The 21,931-nt window shown below is 36.1% G+C and overlaps 2 protein-coding genes across 2 annotated transcripts in view; one reads left to right on the plus strand and one right to left on the minus strand.

Moving 5' to 3' along the window:
- Positions 1-19,638, minus strand: part of LOC149247623 (protein LEAD-SENSITIVE 1-like) — a 54,068-nt gene extending 34,430 nt beyond the window's left edge. The window contains exon 1 of the mRNA XM_089455911.1: positions 19,403-19,638. Coding sequence (XP_089312037.1) covers positions 19,403-19,496 — 94 coding nt within the window. The 5' untranslated portion in view covers positions 19,497-19,638. The remainder of the gene's footprint in view (positions 1-19,402) is intronic.
- Positions 19,639-20,003: 365 nt separating this feature from the next.
- LOC149247624 (uncharacterized) lies at positions 20,004-20,629 on the plus strand. The gene is made up of 2 exons (XM_089455912.1): positions 20,004-20,305; positions 20,416-20,629. Exons 1-2 carry the CDS (start codon positions 20,192-20,194, stop codon positions 20,536-20,538), a joined length of 237 nt encoding a protein of 78 aa, XP_089312038.1. The 5' UTR covers positions 20,004-20,191; the 3' UTR covers positions 20,539-20,629.
- The last annotated feature ends 1,302 nt before the right edge of the window (positions 20,630-21,931 follow it).

Below are 21,931 nucleotides of genomic sequence, written 5' to 3' on the forward strand. Positions count from 1 at the left end.
TCATTGCACCTTCGTTAACTCACATAATGGGCACACGATGTTCTTCTATGTCGTCAATCAATTCTTTTGCACCCAACAATCTTTTCAATTTAATTCTCCCTGGTGTGTAAGGAAGCTCAGAGGTTGCTTGTTTCCATTCAAGACAGACTCAGTTGATTATTCTACACAATCGTGGTCCTTGTTGTCTTGACTCGATGTTTCTTGACAAGCACCACTACCAGCAATTTCCAAAGGTTTAGTTGTCGACCCATTAAAGCTTCGATATCCATACATGGAAAATGGCCAGTTTGGTGTAACAAACAAATATGGGGGAACTTCCCAAGTGATCTTCTGACTTGTCCAAACTTCACGAATGAATGAGTATGGTGCAATGCAATATTTGGAAACCCTGTCAGAAATGGAGGACTTCTCTCAAAGTTGTCAACCCATCCATCCAAGTTCCCAAACACTTTATTAAAGGCCCAAAACCATTTTAATTCCACCACTACAAAACAAACCTTTGTGGCCCCTTTTTAAATTATATTACACACTTTTCAATTCTGCCGAAATGCTTTAAGCTCCTTTGTTAGTGCCTAGCCTTCTTTTCTATCTCAGGACTAGGTGTTATGACCTCTAGCTAGGCCTCTAGGCGCTAAAATTCTTCCCAAGCCCAGGAGGGATTAATTCCTTTTATAAACTTATTTGCGCCCTTGGTCTTTCGCTACATGTATCCTCGTGATGGTGGCTAGCCCATAGCTCTCAAACTTGACGCTATTGTTTGTGCCTCCCTTGTAAACTTTTGGACTCCCCTAGGCAGGCTTATTTGTCTTGTGGGGTCCAACCGACACATGCACCATCAAATAAAAAACCTGTAGGGTGGGGGGGGTGTCAGGATGAACCTCTATCATTGATCTCCAGTTTGGCAGTTTGGGCCTATTTCTGTCTCGACACTCCTTTTGCCCTTAACTCTTTCACTTGCTGACCCATCGAGACCTCTTCCGATGTCTATGGTGCTTAATCTTCCTCTGAACTTCCATGATATTCAAACTCGTCTTGCGTCATTCCAATTCTTCATCTTTTTCCTTGCCTAAAGCTTCTAGGGCACTCTCGTCGGGCCTACATGTAGGGAGGGCTCCACCATCAGCCAATCATAATGTTCCCCGTTGTTGTCAGGTGCACATCTGCCTAACACTTCCATCCCGACACTCACCTTCACGACCCTTTAAAAACTTTCAAGACATATCCGCTGGGCTTAGTTGTAGAGTGGGCTCCACCATTGGCCAAACAAAACACTCCCCACTACAACGTTGTCAGATGACGTCTAAGAGGTCCTCTGTTAGCTGTTGTGCTAAAGTGCTCCACGGTATTTGGCAAAGATGCTAAACTAGCATGCCACTAAAGGGTCCTTTAGCTACTTTTGGCACTGCAAATTTGACTCTGGAGGTCCTCACTTTGACTATCGATAGCTTTTGATCTAGGAGGTCATTTGCAGACTTTAGTATACCATTGGAAGGCTCTTTCTAAGCACAATTCAATTGTGTCTTATCCAGGCGCATCTGAGCTGATCTTTTTATTAACAAATGCCTTCAAAGCATGGGCCTCCCAACAATCATAGTCATCATATCATGACTTCTTCAATAGTCTTTCTATTATGATGACTCTTTACAAGAAACTACAACAACCATGGGATTCCCCCTGAGCTTGGCACACCATGCGCATTATTGCTAGCCACAGTTGACATCATAGCTAGACTAGTGGACATCAATGCCATCGGCTGCTTCCACCAACCTCAATGCTAATCTAGTTGAATAGGCTAGTGGACATCAATACCAATGTTTGTTGCCACCTACCTCAATGCTAATTTGGATGACATCAATGCCAACACGCTTGTAGCCACTAGTCATCCAAACAATGCCAATGATCAAACAATATTTTGAAAAGATTTCTTGATTAAAGATGTATGTCATATGCTACATTTAATCCCATTTAATTATATTCAATAATCATTAAATCCACCCTTTATCTAACAGACTTTATATCTACACCTAATACAATATATAAATAAATATAAATAAGTTAGAGGTTCCTCTATCTACACATAATACAATATATAAATAAGTTAGAGGTTCCATTGTAGAAATTTGATAGATTTTTATAAAAATTATAAAAAAAAAACACTTATTTATGTTATGCTATATAGTCATTAAAAGCACCCTTAAGATGCCAAACCTTATCTTTGCACCTAATGCAAAAGTATATTACACATTCCTTTAACTTAAAAGTTTTCTTTTAAAAATATAAAACATTTCATTATAAAAATAGAACTCGTTAACTATTAAAAGGTTATTAAATAATATTCTTACTCTAACGTCAAGTAAAATATTAATATCCAAAATTATACATTAACTATTATTTAATAATAACTGTTAATACATCAACTTACCACAATTATAATAATTATATTAAATTATATTTCTAAATCAATAAAAATACCACATACTATTCCATAAAAGTTGCACCAAACTTCCACTTTTTACTTACATTGGATGCATACTTCCACTCTTTACTTACATTGGATGTATTCTTATAATCCTATTAACATACTTTTCTAATCATTTTGAGACATTAATAAATGTTAAGATAACTAATATACACAACTTTTATTAAAGCACCCGACATTCCATTACCTTACCAAAATAGTTGGAGAAAACATAAAATGCAACAAAAGATCACGGGGGCTTCTATTGCAACAAAGGTTTGATTGGGCTCAAAAACACCTGTAGTGTCTAATTTTGACCTAGAGCAACAGTACGATGCATGAGGAGGTCATACTGCTTATAACAGCAACAGTACGATGCACGAGGAGGTCATACTGCTTATAAGGAGTGTGATTTGCTTAATGAGGGACGAAATTGCGAACCAGTACAACCAAGAGGATGGAAAACATCAAACAGCAAAAGCAATTAAGCTTAAGAAGCTTAAGCCTGCAGGAGATAAAAATATATCCACGTTAAAAATATATCCACGTGTTTTAGGATAACTGAACTGATTTAGCGATTTCCAATTTATTTACAATAACTCTGAAATAGGAGCCACTGATTCATATACGTACTATGATTGGACAAGCGACGCCATCCGCAGATGGGACGAGTCACCTGCTTGCCTTTCTTGGAGTACGCGTCTTGGTAAACAGAGAAATTTCCGAACCGCGGATACATGATGATCGAATGGACACTTGTGTTGGGAATTTGCCGAGCACTTTAGTTACTCGTACGTTCCGTACAATTTAGACGTCATGGTTGACAGTGTTTGGAAACTTCGTCTCCTGGAGAGGAGCTCACCACATCAAAATCTTTAGGGAAGACAAATAAACTTGGTGATTGTTAATAAAGTCGAGTTTGAATGGTTAACGTGCAGGTTGCTATCTGCCCCTTACGGTTAGAAAGGATAGAAGAGAGAGCGGAGAGGGATTACACACAATACAAATTTTACTTCATAATTTTATTGATCATTACAAGTATAAATATATAAGATACAAATTATTAACATATTATTATTACAACTCACACGTTGGAAACAAAACTGATTCCTCGTAACTTCTAATAAAAACTACACTGAGATAAAAGCATTACTTCCAACGCTTGCATTTTTGTTACTTTTAAAGTAATTTTTGTTTACTCCTTATACGCTAATTCTAATAGCGATGGAATGTGATGTGAACTCTTAACAAGTAATTTGATTATTATTACAACTCACAAGTTAGAAACAAAATTGACTCCTCGTATATGATGTGAAATCATAACAAGTAATTTGATTATTATTACAACTCACACGTTGGAAACAACACTGACTCCTCGTAACTCCTATTCTGACATAGGAACATTACTTCCAACACTCGTAACTCCGAATAACAATTACTCTTACTCTGACATAGGAACATTACTTCCAACACTTACATTTTTGTTACTTTTAAAGTAATTTTTGTTTACTCCTTATACGCTAATTCACCTAACAAATAGCGATTGAATGGGATCTGAAATCTTAACCAGTGATTTGTGTTTACTCGGCGATTGAATGTGATGTGAAATCTTAACAAGTAATTTTTGTTTACTCCTTATAAGTTAATTCACCTAGCAAAAAGCGATTGCATGTGATGTGAAATCTTAACAAAACACGATTTCACATGGACATGATATCTGATCATGACACTAATTCACTTGCACATGTTGGCCATCTAAATGGCCTTATAGATTTTAGTAAAAACCAAAGTGAATTCAATTAGTTATCATGCATGGGCATGTGGAGTTGCTAAAAGAAAAGACACATTTTACTCTCGATGGGAGATAGGAGACAAGGAACTCTTCTCCCCAATGGACCTCGTGGGAGATAGGAAGGCTTCTTCATATTAGGAGGGTTCATAAAGCTTTAGATAAAATATATGGTCTATTCGATGAATATAATGCTTCGAAGTAAACTCAAGTTTGAAAGTATTATTCATGGGTAGCTTAAAGCTTCGAAGGAAACTTATGTTTGAAAGTATTTATTTATAGCTTTGAAAAATTGAATAGGGATTATAACAAAGTGGATGGCGTTTGTGAATTTATTTTGAAGGTACAATGATACATGATCACTAATTTGTAATGGAGAGATGCATTGTGATGATGATATTTGAGATTTTTATTTTGTTAGAGTGTTTTTTAGAATTGCAAATGGATTAGAAGTAGTTTATTGTTGGGTGTTGAGTTATTGTTAAGAAGTGGGTAAAGAAAAGAAAAGTGGAAATTCAAAGTGGGCTATTGGTCGGTACTTATAACAAACATCAAAAGAGGACTGAAATATAATGGTGTGAAGTACTTTATTGTAACAATGTTGCATTATGTGAATGCAATTATTCTTTTGCTCATTTTTGGTATATGTTGTGTGACTCCCATGGTACCAATCAATGATTAATTACATTAGTTTTTCCATGTTTGGGATGAAATGTAGTAGAGTACTAAAGTTCGCATTCCAAATGTTGCCACAACACTTTCCAAAGTTGGCTAAGGAAATATGCATCACTATTAGATGTGATGGTACATGATGATCCAACGTATATTCAAACATGTTGAAACAATTGTTTTGCAGTTTGTTAAATTTTCATATGTTTGGTGTTGCAAAGAAATAATGTCAATTTGGAGAAGCAATATATGATTACAAAAACACATTAATGTTTTTGAAATGTCACTGGAAGACCCTAAATGAAATACAAGAAATCACCTTCTAAGGATGGGAAGCAATTGTAACCATTCATGTAACCCAAGCATATTGTGTACGTTAGCTATGGTCTATCATCGTAAGCCTTGACATGTTTATAATGTTATGTAAAGCACGAAAGAAAATTAAATTTTAAATTATAAGAAGGAAAAATAAAAGAAAGGAAATCAACAAAACTACCTAAAATTAGGATCCTTGAAAATAGCCCATACTCATGTAGATAACATATTTACCATTTACTACCCACCATAATTTAAACATGTGTTTTCATAAAGTATGGAATAGGATCAAGATGTAAATAAATATACTTACCAAGAGTTATTTCCCACTATTATTTACATGATCTTCAACACTTTAACAGATCTGAGAAAAAATATAAATGTGCAAACTTACTAGATTTTAATTTACAAAGGGACGTGATTTAATTTAAGAGACACGTCTCTTGGGTATCTTGGGTATAAAACACACTTAAACCTTTTCATTTTATATACATATGTATCACTCACATATATCTCTCTCTCACACATTGTGATATCTACTTTATTTTCACGGTTCTTAATTGAGTTTTTGAAGTGTGATTGTTGGATGAAGATAAAAGAACTATAATATATATTCACAAGTGATTACCATAGTTCATAACTAAATTAATTGTATTGAAAAATCAACATGGTATCAGAGCTTTGGTAAACGAAAGAGCACATAGATCACTCCTTGAAAAACCATTGCAATCACTTTGAAGAAAATCTATATCTATATTCAAGTTGCATCCTTGGCCCCTATTATGAAATCAAAGAACAAGTTAAAGGCGGGAACTAACTTTAAGGTTTGGAAGACAAGAATTGACTTAATTCTTGCAAAAGAAGATATTTTGGAAATTATGCAAGGCAGAGTGACTGAACCTATAGATGAATTTGGGAAGCAGAAGTACAAGAAAGATGACATCAACACCATGAGGATTACTATGGACTCCATCAAAGATCATCTTATTCCATAGATCTGAAAGCTTGACACGTAAAAGAAGATGTATGATGCCCTAAATAAGTTATATATTGTCAAAATTATTAGCCAAGTCACGAGCTTGAAAAATGAGCTTCATGATATAAGAATGACAGAGAATGATACATTGGCTTCATACTTTATGAGGATTTTTCAACTAAGAGATCAACTACAAGCTATTGGTGAAATTATCTCTGATAAAGAGATTGTGACTTCAGCACTTGATGGACTACCACATTCATGGGATTCATTTGTAGCGGGTATAAGTAGCCGAAAGGAAGCTCCAAGATTGGAAGAATTATTGGCAACTTGTGATCAAGAAGAATTAATACTTTTATGTAGAGAAAGAAAGCCAAAAGAAGAATAAGATTCTCAATCCTATGCAACTCGTTCCACGAAAGTTGGAGGAATAAATAAGTATAGTTGTTAGAAGAAGAAAAAGGGTTTTGATGGCAAACTCGATCCTTAAAGGAAGAAATATATATCTCAAATTCAGTGCTTTCGTTGCAACAAATTTGGTCACTTCAAAGCCCAATGTCATCAAAGGTTCATTGATAGGAAGAAGAGAAGAAATCAACATGCTACCATGGCAAATTGATAGTGGAGCTTTAAGATATATGACAGGGGAGCCTATTCATCTTACAAGTTTGATGGAAAGAATATTAGCACAAAAGGTAGAACGTGGAGACAACAACAACTATGTAGCCAAAGGAATTGGGACAACATCCGTTGAGCTAGAAATAGGTGAAAATGATCACTTGAGCAACATACTCTATGTTCTAAGTTTGAAAAATAATTTGGTTCCAATTTCATGTTTAGAATATAGAGGATATAGTGTGGCCTTCATTGATGGGAAAGTCCTTATGTGGGACAATGGCTTTACTATAAGATCTACTAGGGTTGTTTGGGTTCGTGAAGGAAGGTTGTATAGACTCTTGTGGAAATCTTCCAAATCTTTAATACATAATGATATTAACCATAGTGAGAAATAACATAGGAGATACACATATCTTCATTATAGAGTCTTGCCATATTTGAAGTAGACTATTTTAAGTGCATTTAGTTTCTAGATAGATCATAAAGGTGTGTGTAAGGGATGTGAACTTAGAAAGAAATTTAAGAAACCCTTTCCAAGTAGTGAAAATAGGTCCAAAGAAATTTTGGATCTAGTCCACTCTAATGTGTGTGGTCCCATACTGATGAAATCTCTAGGAGGCGCTCTATACTATATATCCTTTATGATGACTTCTCCTATAATACATGGATCTTTCTGATGAAGTCAAAAGAAGAAGTTTTCATAATGTTCTAAGAATTCAAAGATGAAGTGGAGAAATAGGCAACAAAGAGAATCAAGATCCCAAGATCATACAATCAACGAGAATACACCTACAAGGAACTAATTGCCTTATGTAAAGAAGTTGGAATTAAGAGGGAGTTGATATTTCCCTATAACCTTCAACAAAATGGAGTAGTCAAAAGAAATAAAAAATCTATTGAAAAGTGCATGAAGGAAATGATACATGGTCCAGATGTACCAATGTTCTTATGGGGCATAGTTGCCAAGATAATCATCTACATCTTGAATATAAGTCCCCATAGGCTTCTAGAAGATAATAACCTCTAAGAAGCATTCATAGGTTAGAAATCGTAGGTTGATCATATAAGAACCTTTGGTTGTCGAGTGTTCATACATATGAGAATCTTTAGTTGTCCACTTTTCATACATGTACCCAAAGATAAGAGAAATAAGTTAGAGCCTTCTGATAAGAAGGGAATATTTGTTGGGTAAAGTTAATCATTAAAATACTATGGGGTTTATGGTCAAGGGAAACAATAGGTGGAAGTAAGTAGAGACGTGAATTTTGATGAAGATGCAATTTTTTGGAAAACTAGAGAAGAACACTTGGACACTAAAGATGAAGAGAAGGCACATGTGGCTTCCATGGAAGAGGTTAAAGGTCCTCCTTCATCCTTAGTTCATCCTAAAGATCATGAAAATATCCTAGAAAGACCATGTGAATCGTTGGATCTCGTGTTTGTTCCCGAAAATACAAAAAAACCAGCGTGGCTAAAATCCACTTTGCAAGAATCATGCAGAAGGACATGCGACTCCATAAGACCTTCAGGGAATCTAAGAAACCTAAGAGATATTATGCTTATGTAGCTTTAATGACTAATTTTATTGACTATGAACCTTCCAACTTCAAGGAATCGACTACTTCACAAGTGTGGAAGGATGTAATGATGGAGGAATACCAATCTATCATGAAGAACAATGTTTGGGAAATTTTTCCAAGACCCGAAGGAGATTATGTGGTCACCTCAAAGTGGATTTACAATATCAAGCATGTAGCATATGGGAGCATTTAAAAATACAAGGCAAGATTCCTGGCTGGAGGATTCTACTAGAAAGAGGGAGAAGACTATAATGAAGACTTTGCACTAGGTACACATTGATTTAGATCTCTTATCTCTCTTGATTCATTTATGGGACGGAAGCTACATCAGATGGATGTGAATACCAATTTCCTCACTAGTGTGATTGAGGAAGACATGCATCTGGAATACCACTTTCCTCACTTTCCACTTGATGCTTCCATCCCGATGCTCACCTTTGTGACCATTTAAAAAATTATGGGACCTGTCTGTCGGGCTTAGATGTAAATCAGGCTACACTGTCAGCCAAACAAAACACTCCTCATTGTAGCACTGTTAGATCATGTATGCCTAGTGCTTGGTTAGTTGCTATGCTAAAGAGCTCCATCGTATTTGGAAAATCCGCTAAACTAACATGTCGTTAAATGGTTCTTTAGCTACTTTTTTCACTGCAACTTTGACGTTGGAGATCATGACTTTAATTGTCGATAAAGACAATTTCACTCTAGGAGGCCATTTGCATACTTCAATATACCATTATAAAGCTCTTTCTGAGCATAATCCAACTGTGCCACAACCGAGGACATCTGAGATGATGTCTTGATTTAGAAATTCCATCCAAGCATGGACCTCCCAACCATCATAGTCATCATATAAGGGCTTCTCCAATAAATATACTATTGTGATGATTCTCTTCAAGAGACTACAACAACCATGGGACGTCCCCTAAGCTCGACACATCATGCACTTAAATGCTAATCCTAGATTCCATCATAGCTAGGCTAGTGGACATCAACGTCAACGTCTGCTGCAACCAAGTCCAATGTTAATCAGGTTGATTAGGTTAGTGGACATCAATTCCAATGCCTATTGTCACCTACCTCAATGCTAATTTGGTTGACATCAATACCAACCCCTTGCAGCCACTAGAAATCTAGAAAATGCCAAATATCCAATAATCTTCATGTGGCATTTATGACAACACCTCAACAATTCTCCACATTGATGGCCAATCCTCATTTTTCTTCCACACTTCTCCTTGCATGAGTCACTAATTTCTTTCCCTCCTCTACACGGGCCATCACAACTTACTGGCTTTCTCTCCTCTGCATGGCCCATTACAACTTACTCTCCCCCTTTGACATCAATGGCAGAGAGCTACAAGTTGTTTCTTCTCCCCTTACAATCATTGACTGGAGGTCAAGTTGCTAATGTGCATTCCGCTTTGCTAACTTCTCTTGTCTAGGGATGATATCTATAATTAGGCTCGTCAATTCTTCCATCCAATATCAGCTACACTCATCATGGGTATAGGCACTTGCAAAGCTAAACACTAGAAAAAACAAGCCATTGCGCCTTTCTTGTAGCTAATCCTGCTTTATAAACTGGACATATGTGATATGCTCCCCCTGAACATATATTGACTCTTCTTTAAATACCCATCCAATTCTCATTAACTTATGGCTATTGGTTGAGTACTCTTTCTACAAATGTATCTTTTGTACCAATTAAAAGAAACTTATACCAATTGAAATTTCTCATGGTATTGTTGTTGAATGAAAATATCAGCCATCAGTGATGCATTGAGCTTGTTTTTCATTGTTTTTGTTTTTGTTTCTTCAGAGGTTGTGCTCACTTCTCCTGAGCATCTTAATAGTCACTACTACTCCCCTTGAGAACATATTGCTACACATATGGATTGTTGCTTAAGTAAGGGTATTCCACCCAAGATGAAAACCTTTAATTTCATATGCAATATTTCTTCCTGAGGTTGAAAATGGTTTCCTTCTACTGCTTACTGAATCAACTTTCCCTAAGTCAATGTGCTTTGATCTCTTGCATATACTTCCTTGATTCTGTGTGGGGACTAATTCTATGCAATTGTATTAACTATGGGCCTCTTTTCATTCCACATTGTTGTTGTAACTCATCTTCTTCTCAAAACTTAAAGTGTTGTGAACTCCCCATAAAACCAAACTAACTAGATTCCCCTTCTCCTGCAATTTTGTTACATTTGAGATAAACAAATTCATTACTATAATCAACAAGGGGACTTGGTCATACCTCCAATTCTTAGATGCATCACTCTGTATAAGATTTACTATGCCTGCATCTGATTTATTTGGCCTCACTTAAGACCATTCTCTTCTTTTAATCAAGAGAAATAGAGGATCTACTCCCCTTGAGTAGATTTTCCTCCTTCCAATGCCTCAATGGTCAAGTCCTAACAAGAGAATTATCTTTTAGTTTCTTTTTCAACTTGCATTGGTTTTCATCTAGGTTGTGCTAATTAGAAGGGCACTCCTCCCTTCTTTCCTCTTTCTTTTTCCATATCTTCTTGCTACCTCTTCTCCTCATAGAGGGTTCTATTATGAGGGTAAGAGGATCTTTCTTCTTGTTTTTCTTTTGATTTATTTCTCCTTTTTCAACTTGATCTTTTTACACATAGCATTGAAGATGTACTAGTGATCATTTGATCCATCCTCAATTTTGGTTCTCAAGTACTGAGCTACTCCATTTTCATGTATATTCTAAGAAGCATCCTTCTTCTTCTCGTATCTGCAACTCGCTATCTTGTGCCCAAAATTGTCACAATTGTAGCATTCTACATGGCTTAGGAATGGGGAAAAATGATTTTTGTGTGTGACAACATTCTTTCCAAACCCACTATTGTTGCCACCATCCTTATTTCTAGTCATCCCATGCCTTCTTGGGTCACTTCTCCCCAACACATTTTTTTTTCTTTCAAACCTTCTACAATATTTGGCTCTATGCCCAAAATTGTTGCAAGAAAAACAATAGCCATAAAAGGGATTTTGAGGACTAAATATACCTTTAGTTTGAGTGCTTATTCCTTGAGGGGGAAAGGACCTCAGTTGGTTCTTCACGTGTCTTCCATGGTTGTCTGGATAGCTACCTTGCATTCTTCCTTTTTGTTGTGTAGCTCCCTTCCGCTATTCTCCTCGATGTCATTGCTTAACATTATGTTGTTGTCTTTACTTCTCTTGTTGTTGTTGGTTTCCAAAAATTCTTTTCCTTTATTATTGTTGGGACCTTCAACTTCCTTTATTCTATTGGAGCTTGATTCTTCTTTGTGGCCCAAACTAGCTTTGATGAGAGGGGATCTCTACTTAGCAAACATCTTATCCAAGGCCTTCCTTCCCTTTTCAAGCTTCTAATATTGAGACAACTCTTTATTTTTCCTTTTTAGGACATGTCTCAATGAGACTAATTCATCTTGTAGTCTCTCATATAAGGCTTCTTTTTCATGCAACTTATTCATTAACATTTCATTCAATATATTAACCTCTCCTTGTTGAGCATTTAGGTCAACATTTTTTTTTCTCAACTTCTCATTCTCCAGCTCATATTCTTGCAGGTTCTCATTTTTCCCGGGGTTGGATTTGGATAGCTCATTGATCTCTTTTAGACAAGAGATGAGTTTCTTCCTAAAGTATATCCTTTCATTCAGATCTTTTTCTTTGCTATCAGAGGTGCTAGAAAATCCACCACAAAGATCTAATTCCTCTCTATGTCCATGGAATCTTCCACAGATCTGAGAAGTATTCCGTATTCATCACTACCATGGCTACTCCTATCCTCTTCATAGGATATACTCTCTTATTCTTTTGAGGATCCCTCATTTGCTATTTCTACTAAGGTAGGTCTATCTACATCACTTCTACATGCATTTCTATATTCAAAACCTTGACATGAACATATAGAAGATAAATGGCCTATCATTTTACTTTATCATAGAGCAATAGAATACCTTTTGAGCAACATTACCTTTCTTCTAATGCATCATCATCATCAACATGAGAGTCATGACTAGTAGCCTGTGCGTTAAGAGCAAGATCTCTAATATCCTTAGCAGCTCTTTTATGGGATGGTTTCTTTGTCTTCTTCCTTGTCCTCTTCTATTTATCATTTCTAGCAACCATCATCTGCATGTTTTGGTTCACTACTTGAGCAACAAGGTTCTTTGACCTTATCATGAGCTACATTGCTATCTCCTCCATATAGACAATATGAATTGTCCCATTTTTACTTTTTTGTCTCACTTTATGAACATCTGACTTTGATAACCCTTTCATGATAATCTCCTTGGATTTTGCACTAAACTTATTCTTCTCTCCATATTCTTTAGACAACCAAACATCTTCATTGATGACCATTAAATAGGCTCCCATTCTAATCCTTTAGATCTCATAGTCTGATCCATTTAGAAATCGAACTCGCTATGGTGATAGCCAAACTTGATTAGTCATTGTTTCCTTTTGATCTACCTTCAACTAGTTAAGTTTTTCCTGAAGGAACCATGATATGATACAAACTATTTCAAACAATGTTAAAACTGAGAGGGGGTGTGAACTAGTATTAAGGATAATTTAAACTTTTATGCTAATTTATACTTCTATTCAAATTTTGCAACCACAATGTAAGGAATAAACAACATATCATGTGTGGCAACATAAATCAACACATGAACACACACTCACCATGAGAAACATACACGTGAGACACAAAGGTTTAACGTGCAAACCCTTATGGGAGGAAAACCACCAAAGCTTGTTTGTTATTTGATATAAAAATAAGCTCCTACTCTATTACATCAATTTTTTAGTGAGCCGCCACTCACAGGAGGCACAAACTCCCTTTGATTATTTGACAGCTCCCACTAGCAGGAAGCACCAACTTGCTTCTTTTGTAGAAAACTGATCAACTTACCAGAAGCATCAACTTCATGGATTTATTGTAAGCATAAACTTGCAACTCATTGGATTTATGCAAGCACCAACTTGTAGGAGGCCCCAACCCCCAATTTTTCTTCAGATACTCACTGAGATGGAAGCACCAAATCCTTGTATGTAGGCTCCAAACTACACTCAATATGGAAATAAATACACTATAAATGACATCCACTCTGCTCATTTCCAGCTCTTTGTTCTCCCCTGTAGCCTTCACCTTACACAACCCACACAACACTTTTCTCTATGCTCACTCTAATCATTCTTCTAATTCAACAATAGCATACATTTATCTCTTTGGCCTTCAACACTTTTGTAGCATACTGAACACTATGTTATCTACAGTTGGACCTCTTCTTCAAAAACTTTCAACCTCTCTCTTCAGCATAGGCACTCTCGACCTATCTCTGTAGCCCATGCACTCTCAGCCTCTCTCTTTAGCATAGGAACTCTCAACCTTTCTCTGTATCCTAGGAACACTTGTCCTCTTCTCAGCAGTAGTCGCCCACGAAGCTCTCCACGTAGCTCACTAAAAAATGCTTCCTTCCACCTATCACACTACTGCAATCCTTGGTTTTGTTCAACTAAAAAACAAGAAACAATGATATCTTTGTCAACCATCACTTTGTCGTCCACACTATCCGAGAGCGTACTTCAACATGGCTTTCCCTACTTCATAAGACATGATTACCTATTCAAACTCATAACTGAATCATGAATTGTTGTCTTTCTATATTTTCATATTACTCAGTCATTGCACCTTTGTTAACTCACATAATTGGCACATGATGTTCTTCTATGTCGTCAATCAATTCTTTTTCACCCAACAATCTTTTCAATTTAATTCTCCCTGGCGTGTAAGGAAGCTCAGAGGTGGCTTGTTTCCATTCAAGACAGGCTCAATTGATTATTCTACACAATCGTGGTCCTTGTTGCCTTGAATCAATGTTTCTTGACAAGCACCACTACCACCAATTTCAAAAGGTTTAATTGTCGACCCATTAAAGCTTCGATATCCATACATGGAAAATGGCTAGTTTGGTGTAACAAACAAATATGGGGGAACTTCCCAAGTGAGCTTCTGACTCATCCAAACTTCACGAATGCATGAATATGGTGCAATGCAATATTTGGAAACCCTGTCAGAAATGGACTTCTCCCAAAGTTGTCAACCCATCCATCCAAGTTCCAAAACACTTTATTAAAGGCCCAAAACCATGTTAATTCCACCACTGCAAAACATAACCTCTGTGGCCCCCTTTTTAAATTATATTACACACTTTTTCAATTCTGCCAAAGATCTTTAAGCTCCTTTGCTAGTACCTAGCCTTCTTTTCCATTTTAGGACCAGGTGTTATGACCTCTAGCTAGGCCTCTAGGCGCTAAACTTCTTCCCAAGACCAGGAGGGATTAATTCCTTTTATAAACTTATTTGCACTCGTGGTCTTCCGCTACATGTGTCCTCGTGATGGCGCTTAGCTCATAGCTCTCAAACTTGACACTATCGTTTATGCCTCCCTTGTAAACTTTTGGACTCCCCTAGGCAGGCTTATTTGTCTTGTGGGCTCCAACCGACACATGCACCATCGAATAAAAAACCTGCAGGGTTGAGTTGTCCCGATGGGGTCCTCCCACAACACCATGGACCAATATCATGGCTCCCAGGCTTAGTTATCTCTGACAATGCCCACGTCATCTTGACACCTAGTCAGCCTGACACTCCCTCTGTATGATGCTACAAAAGCTTTCAGGCTCTGACCAACAGGATGACATCATGTTGATGTCACCATTGACCAGTAATCTATTGTCACCTGTCCCACTACCAGAGAGGAGAGAGAAAGGGTCCCCAAACCCTGGTTTTGTGAGCAAAACCTTTATAGAAATTTCTTAAGGGTCTGGTATCTTCTCCACTTACCACATTGCCAAATGCTTGGAAAACCACCGTTGGTCAATACCTGTGGTTTCCACTCATCTCGACACCCCATGTTAGATGTTCGTGGTATTGAGGGGGGGTGTCAGGATGAACCTGTATCATTGATCTCCATTTCGGCAATTTGGGTCTATTTCCATCTTGACACTTCTTTTGCCCTTAACTCTTTCGGTTCCTGACCCATCGTGACCTCTTCCGATGTCTATGGTGCTTAATCTTCCTCTAAACTTGCACGGTATTCAAACTCGTCTTGCGTCATTCCAATTCTTCATCCTTTGCCTTGCATAAACCTTCTAGGGCACTCTCGTCGGGACTACGTGTAGGGAGGGCTCCACCGTCGGCCAACCATAATGTTCCCCATTGTTCTCAGGTGCACATCTGCTTGACACTTCCATCCCGACACTCACCTTCGCGACCCTTTAAAAACTTTCAAGACATATCCGTTGGGCTTAGTTGTAGAGTGGGCTCCACCATTGGCCAAACAAAACACTCCCCACTACAACATCGTCAGATGACGTCTAAGAGGTCCTCTGTTAGCCGTTGTGCTAAAGTGCTCTATTGTATTTGGCAAAGATGCCAAACTAGCATGCCACTAAAGGGTCCTTTAGCTACTTTTGGCACTGCAACTTTGACTCTAGAGGTCCTGACTTTGAATGTCGATAGCTTTTGATCTAGGAGGTCATTTGCAGACTTCAGTATACCGTTGGAAGGCTCTTTCTAAGCGCAATTCAATTGTGCCACATCTAGGGGTATCTGAGCTGATCTTTTGATTAACAAATGCGTTCAAAGCACGGGCCTCCCAACAATCATAGTCATCATATCATGACTTCTTCAATAGTCTTGCTATTATGATGACTCTTTACAAGAGATTACAACAGCCATGGGATTCCCCCTGAGCTTGGCACACCATGCACATTATTGCTAGCCCAAGTTGACATCATAGCTAGACTAGTGGACATCAATGCTAACGGCTACTTCCACCAACCTCAATGCTAATCTAGTTGACTAGGGTAGTGGACATCAATACCAATGTTGCCACCTACCTCAATGCTAATTTGGTTGACAACAATGCCAACACACTTGTAGCCACTAGTCATCCAAACAATGCCAATGGTCGAACAATATTTTGAAAAACTTTCTTGATTAAGGATGTATGTTATACGCTACATTTGATCCCATTTAATTATATTAAATAATCATTAAATCCACCCTTTATCTAACAGACTTTATATCTACACCTAATACAATATATAAATAAGTTAGAGGTTCCTATATCTACACCTAATACAATATATAAATAAGTTAGAGGTTTCATTGTAGAAATTTGATGGATTTTTATAAAAATAATAGAAAAAACACTTATTTATGTTATGCTATATAGTCATTAAAAACACCCTTAAGATGCCAAACCTTATCTTTGCACCTAATGCAAAAATATATTACACATTCCTTTAACTTAAAAGATTTGTTTTAACTATTAAAGAGATATTAAAAAAATTCTTACTCTAACATCAAGTAAGATATCAATATCCAGAATTATACATTAACTAGTGTTTGAATAATAACTATTAATACATCCAACTTACCACAATTAATTATATTGCTAAATCAATAAAAATACCACATACCATTCCATAAAAGTTGCACCAAACTTCCACTTTTTACATTGGATGCATACTTCCACTCTTTACTTACATTGGATGTATTCTTTTAATCCTAATCCTATTAACATACTTTTCTAATCATTTTGAGACATTAATAAATATTAAGATAACTAATATACACAACTTTTATTAAAGCACCAGACATTCCATTACCATACCAAAATAGTTGGAAAAAACATAAAATGCAACAAAAGACTATTGCAACCAAAGATCACGGGGGCTTATATTCAAAGGTTTGATTGGTCTCAAAAACACCTGTAGTGTAAGGTGCGGCCTTTGGGGGAGCAATAAACACCAGCCAACGACCTAATTTTGACCGAGAGCAACAGTACGATGCATGAGGAGGTCATACTGCTTATAACAGCAACAGTACCATGCACGAGGAGGTCATACTGGTTATAAGGGGAAAGGGCTAACGAGTTTGCTATCGGTATTAAATGTCTGTTTCGCTGCAAGCTCGATAGTCATATAAAACAGAAGCAGGCAGTGCTTTCCAAATATTCCGTCTCCACCAAAAGCTATATGGCTATCGAGCTTGCAATTAAACAGGTATTAATGCCTGATAGCAAACTCGTTAGCCCTTACCCTTATTAAGAACCAGTACAACCAAGAGGATGGAAAACATCAAACAGCAAAAGCAGTTAAGCTTAAGCCTGCAGGAGATAAAAATATATCCACGTGTTTTAGGATAACTGAACTGATTTAGCAATTTCCAATTTATTTACAATAACTTGGAAATAGGAGCCACTGATTTTTCATTTTCCAAGTCATCCAACAATGGAGGAAAGAGCGCATTAATGAAGAAAAACACTTGTAATGTGTTGCAATATGCATTTACCATTAAAACACTGAAATATGAAGAAAATTTTTCACACTATAAAGATAGCTATCTTTACAACTAGCGCTCATAGAAATCTTCATAGTGGCAATTAAATATTAAGCACAATCACCAAAATGCAAACAGTTAATTTTAATAGTTCGCAAATGCAAGTTCACAGCAAAATACACAATAGGCAGAGGAAAATCAATGTACATGGAAACATTATTTATCCTAAAAATCCAAGGGAGTTGGATTCAGCCAGGCTGTTTTGTTATGCTTCTATCTATAGGCCATATGCGGTAGCATGTAGCATTCCTCTTCATTTTCAGCCAAAGAATCCCTCTTCCCTCTTACAGGAACGATATATAAAAACAAAACAATATAGAGAAGATTGGCTTAACTAAGAGATAGCTGGAATGTTAAGTTTCTTAACTTTTTTGATATTTAGAAAAAATTATTATAATTCAGTTGTCAAAGTCATTATTAGCTGTTATTGGCAAATGCAGGTTGATTTATCACTTTTATTCAAGGAAAACTAGGCTACCTAGTATTACTCATCTGCAAATGCAGGCTGATTTATCACTTTTATTCAAGGAAAACTAAGCTACCTAGTATTACTCTTTATTGGCAAATGCAGGCTGATTTATCACTTTTATTCAAGGAAAACTATGCTACCTAGTATTACCCTTTATGGGCAAATGCAAGTTGATTTATCACTTTTATTCAAGGAAAACTAGGCTACCTAGTATTACCCCTGATAGTATGTAAAAATGCACACTTTCACTACTGTTAGATGCTTCCGGATCTTTGGCCATTAACTTATATCTTTATCGGAGAAAAAAAATATCAGCTAAAGAAAAACAGTTTCTTTTCCCTTTATATTCTCCCAAACAAAAAAAAAAATCTTTTTAAAATAAATAACTTCTATTTTTTTATAATAACGTTTCTTATATTTATATTTAAAATACAATGATTAATGACATATACCAACCTAACTAACATATTTTGGAATCTAACAGATAAAGTGAATTTAGAAAAATCTTATTCTTGAAATTTACTCTCTTATTCCTGAAATTTACAATCCAGATAAAAAAGCAACATAACCCATACCTATTCTTGACATTTACAATCCAGATAAAAAGGCAACATAACCCATACCTATTGTTTTCTAATTTTTTTTGAAATTTACAGTCCAGATAAATTATTCTTGAAATTTACAAACCTGCATATAATAACCCTTCACACCAACAAGCGGATCTCTTTCATATTGTGCGGATCTAATTCGAATCATTCCGGGAAGCAAACCATAACCCAAACATTTCAAGGAAAAAAATAACTTAACAGCTGCCTCTTCCAAAATCTAGGTTCCCCGTACCCAAAAATCCAAACGGGTCACAATTATACCCATGAGATCTTCATAAAACCCAACTTAAAGATAATGATAGAAAACCTCATTGCCATTAAAAATTTAAAACTAGGAAAATTCTGAAAACAATTTGGGTATCACACCATACATATCCATACAAATGTCACAGAAGCAAGTCAGAACAAATGCATTACAACGCAGAAAAATCTGATACCTTCTCAGTAACTATATTGAATGTAAAGGTTATACTGAGGCGAGGAATTGTACCGTGGTGAGCATATGTGTAAACTGCCCTCCATGAGTAAACATGGTCCCCAGCTCTGAGATCGCTTCTGTCTACCTTGTTGAAGAGAAAGCCCATTCTGATTAACTGAACTGAACCACAATGGATGGCGCAATGCACAGGAGACTGCCTCGGATTCCCGCTGTCGAAATAGAATGCGCTGCGTTTTCCGATTTGCAATAAAATGTAGGAAACTCTAGGTTTAAGAATGATTCATATAGGTACTATGATTGGACAGCGACGCCATGCGTAGATGGGACGAATCACCGGCTTGCCTTTCTTGGAGTACGCGTCTTGGTAAACAGAGAGAAAGGCAAGTGCTATTTCATGGACTATAACATCATTAATGCACTCTTAAGAGACTCTGACGACAGTCTTGGGAGACGGGTTCTGACCTCGGCTATGGTTGTCAACCCGTGTGGCCCCTTTCCCGAGGAACAGATTCCGATTAATAAAAGAATGTGTCGAAGTCTCTGTATGTATTCGCATTCGCATTCATTCACCCGCATACCATCCATACATCACTCATTTTGAATTTGGAAACCCGCCTAAACACTGACTCGCGCCTTTCTCTCCTATTTATTGCCCTCCACTTCCTCCCTGCTTTATCAGTCAATATCGTCTGAATGCTTTTGAAATCGGGAATTTCTGTCCTAATCTCTGCAATTTTCACACTGTACTCAAAATTCGGTGTCAACTGAAGGGAGTATCAATCTCTGTTTCTGCGATTCATACAAATTTGTGGCAAATCAGCAGATAAAGAAGTCAAAAAAATGGCAGTGAATACGCCTGTGTTCACAATAGCAGCTGCGGTTGCCGCAATTGGGGCTTTCTGCAGGTTCGAATCTCATCACCTTCCATCAACATCATATACGGATGGCCATCATGTAAGTATATGAAAAATTGCTTCTTCATCATTTTGGGTTCTGCAAAAAGGGGAGGGGTTACTGTTTCTTGGGGTTAGGGTTTCTAATTATGGTGGTTTTTGGGTTCATAGGATCAGAGTTACAGTCGGGAGGGCGGTGAATTAAATAGAAAAGCAAAGGAGGAACGGACGACAGTAAAGTTTGCCCCTGAATTTGACGGTCTCCACTGCTATGAGACGTTGGTTAGGTTCTGATTGCTGTGAGGATGAACTTAACCAGCCAGCAAATTGAATTTCACTGATGTGATAAATTATGTAAAATATATTCATTTAAATTATATTTTTGGACGACTTTCTCTTTTTTGTATTTCCTGAACAATTTCTTTAATTTAATTCTTCCGATTATTTTTTAATGATTATCCCACAGTTTTAGCTCGCCAAAATTTGGGCATTCGAATTCTGCTAAAATCGCCCAAAATCGTGGATTCTAATGACAGAAATTCAGAAAGCCATTTAAAACCTTTACAGCACAGAATCTGTATCATGGAGTCGCAATGCTGTCAGTTTGTATTTTAAAATGCTTTTTATTTTTTGTGCATTTTTTTCACAATTTTTCCCCAGTGGTATAATATGTAGAATTCGGTATATAATTTGCAGAATTGAAATGTTCAATGTTTTTGGTTTTTTTATTATTTTTTTTCTCAAATGTGATGGGATGATATTTTGCCAGCGGTATAATATGCAGAATTCTGTATATAATTTGGATAATTGAAGTGTTTTGATAGGATATTTTCCCAACTTTATAATATCTAGATTAATTTGGAGTTGGAGAATGGAAGTGTTTTAAGGAGTTATTGAAATTTTTAAAAAAATTGAATTCATTTATATATTTTAATAATTATAATTTTTAATAAAAATTTACAATTAACTGTTCCATAATTAAATTTTTAATAAAAATTATATCACCAAACAAATCCTCTACCAATTAACTACATTTTACAATTTACTCTAAATTCTTATAGCTAAACCAAATTAACAATAAAATTAAAATTAACAATTTACTCTAAACAAATCCTCTACCAATTAACTACATTCTACAATTTACTCTAAATTCTTACAGCTAAACCAAATTAACAATAAAATTAAAATTAAAATCTCATTCTCAACACCTCCATGATTCTATTTTTCTATAACCAGAAAAACCTTAACAATAAAATTAAACTAAAAATAAAAAATATGATTCTGTTTTTTTGTATGACTAGAAAAACAGTAACAATAAAGTTAAAATAAAAATTAAAAAATTCTCGATTCCTTCTCATGGACAATTCCTTCATGAATCTTTTTTAATAACTATGAAAAAATAATATAATTATTTAAATGAATTCATTAAATTTGTTTTCCTAATTTATTAAATTATCTTTGTCTTCCAGTTACCAATGTAAATTAAATTTTTAAATCATCTATATTAAACAATAATCTATATTAAATAATCTAAATTTATTGTGATTTTCCAATTTATTTATAATGGAAAAAACTTGTTTGGTCTTATCATTCCTTATCAAATTACATAAATAAAAGAAAAAAAAGTTATTAATAATTAAAATACAATTGATGTGAAGTCTTGTAATGTCTTGGTATGTAGATATTT

The sequence above is a fragment of the Pinus tabuliformis genome, chromosome 7 (genome assembly GCF_031772625.1).
Source record: "Pinus tabuliformis cultivar Carrire ecotype Pingquan chromosome 7, CPIR1, whole genome shotgun sequence".
Taxonomy (NCBI): domain Eukaryota; kingdom Viridiplantae; phylum Streptophyta; class Pinopsida; order Pinales; family Pinaceae; genus Pinus; species Pinus tabuliformis.

What these genes read in the sequence shown, in the direction of transcription:
- LOC149247624 (XM_089455912.1), top strand. Translation starts at nt 20,192, where the DNA reads ATGGCAGTGAATACGCCTGTGTTCACAATAGCAGCTGCGGTTGCCGCA. An exon ending in CATATACGGATGGCCATCAT is followed by an intron (nt 20,306 to 20,415) that starts GTAAGTATATGA and finishes TTGGGTTCATAG; the next exon opens with GATCAGAGTTACAGTCGGGA.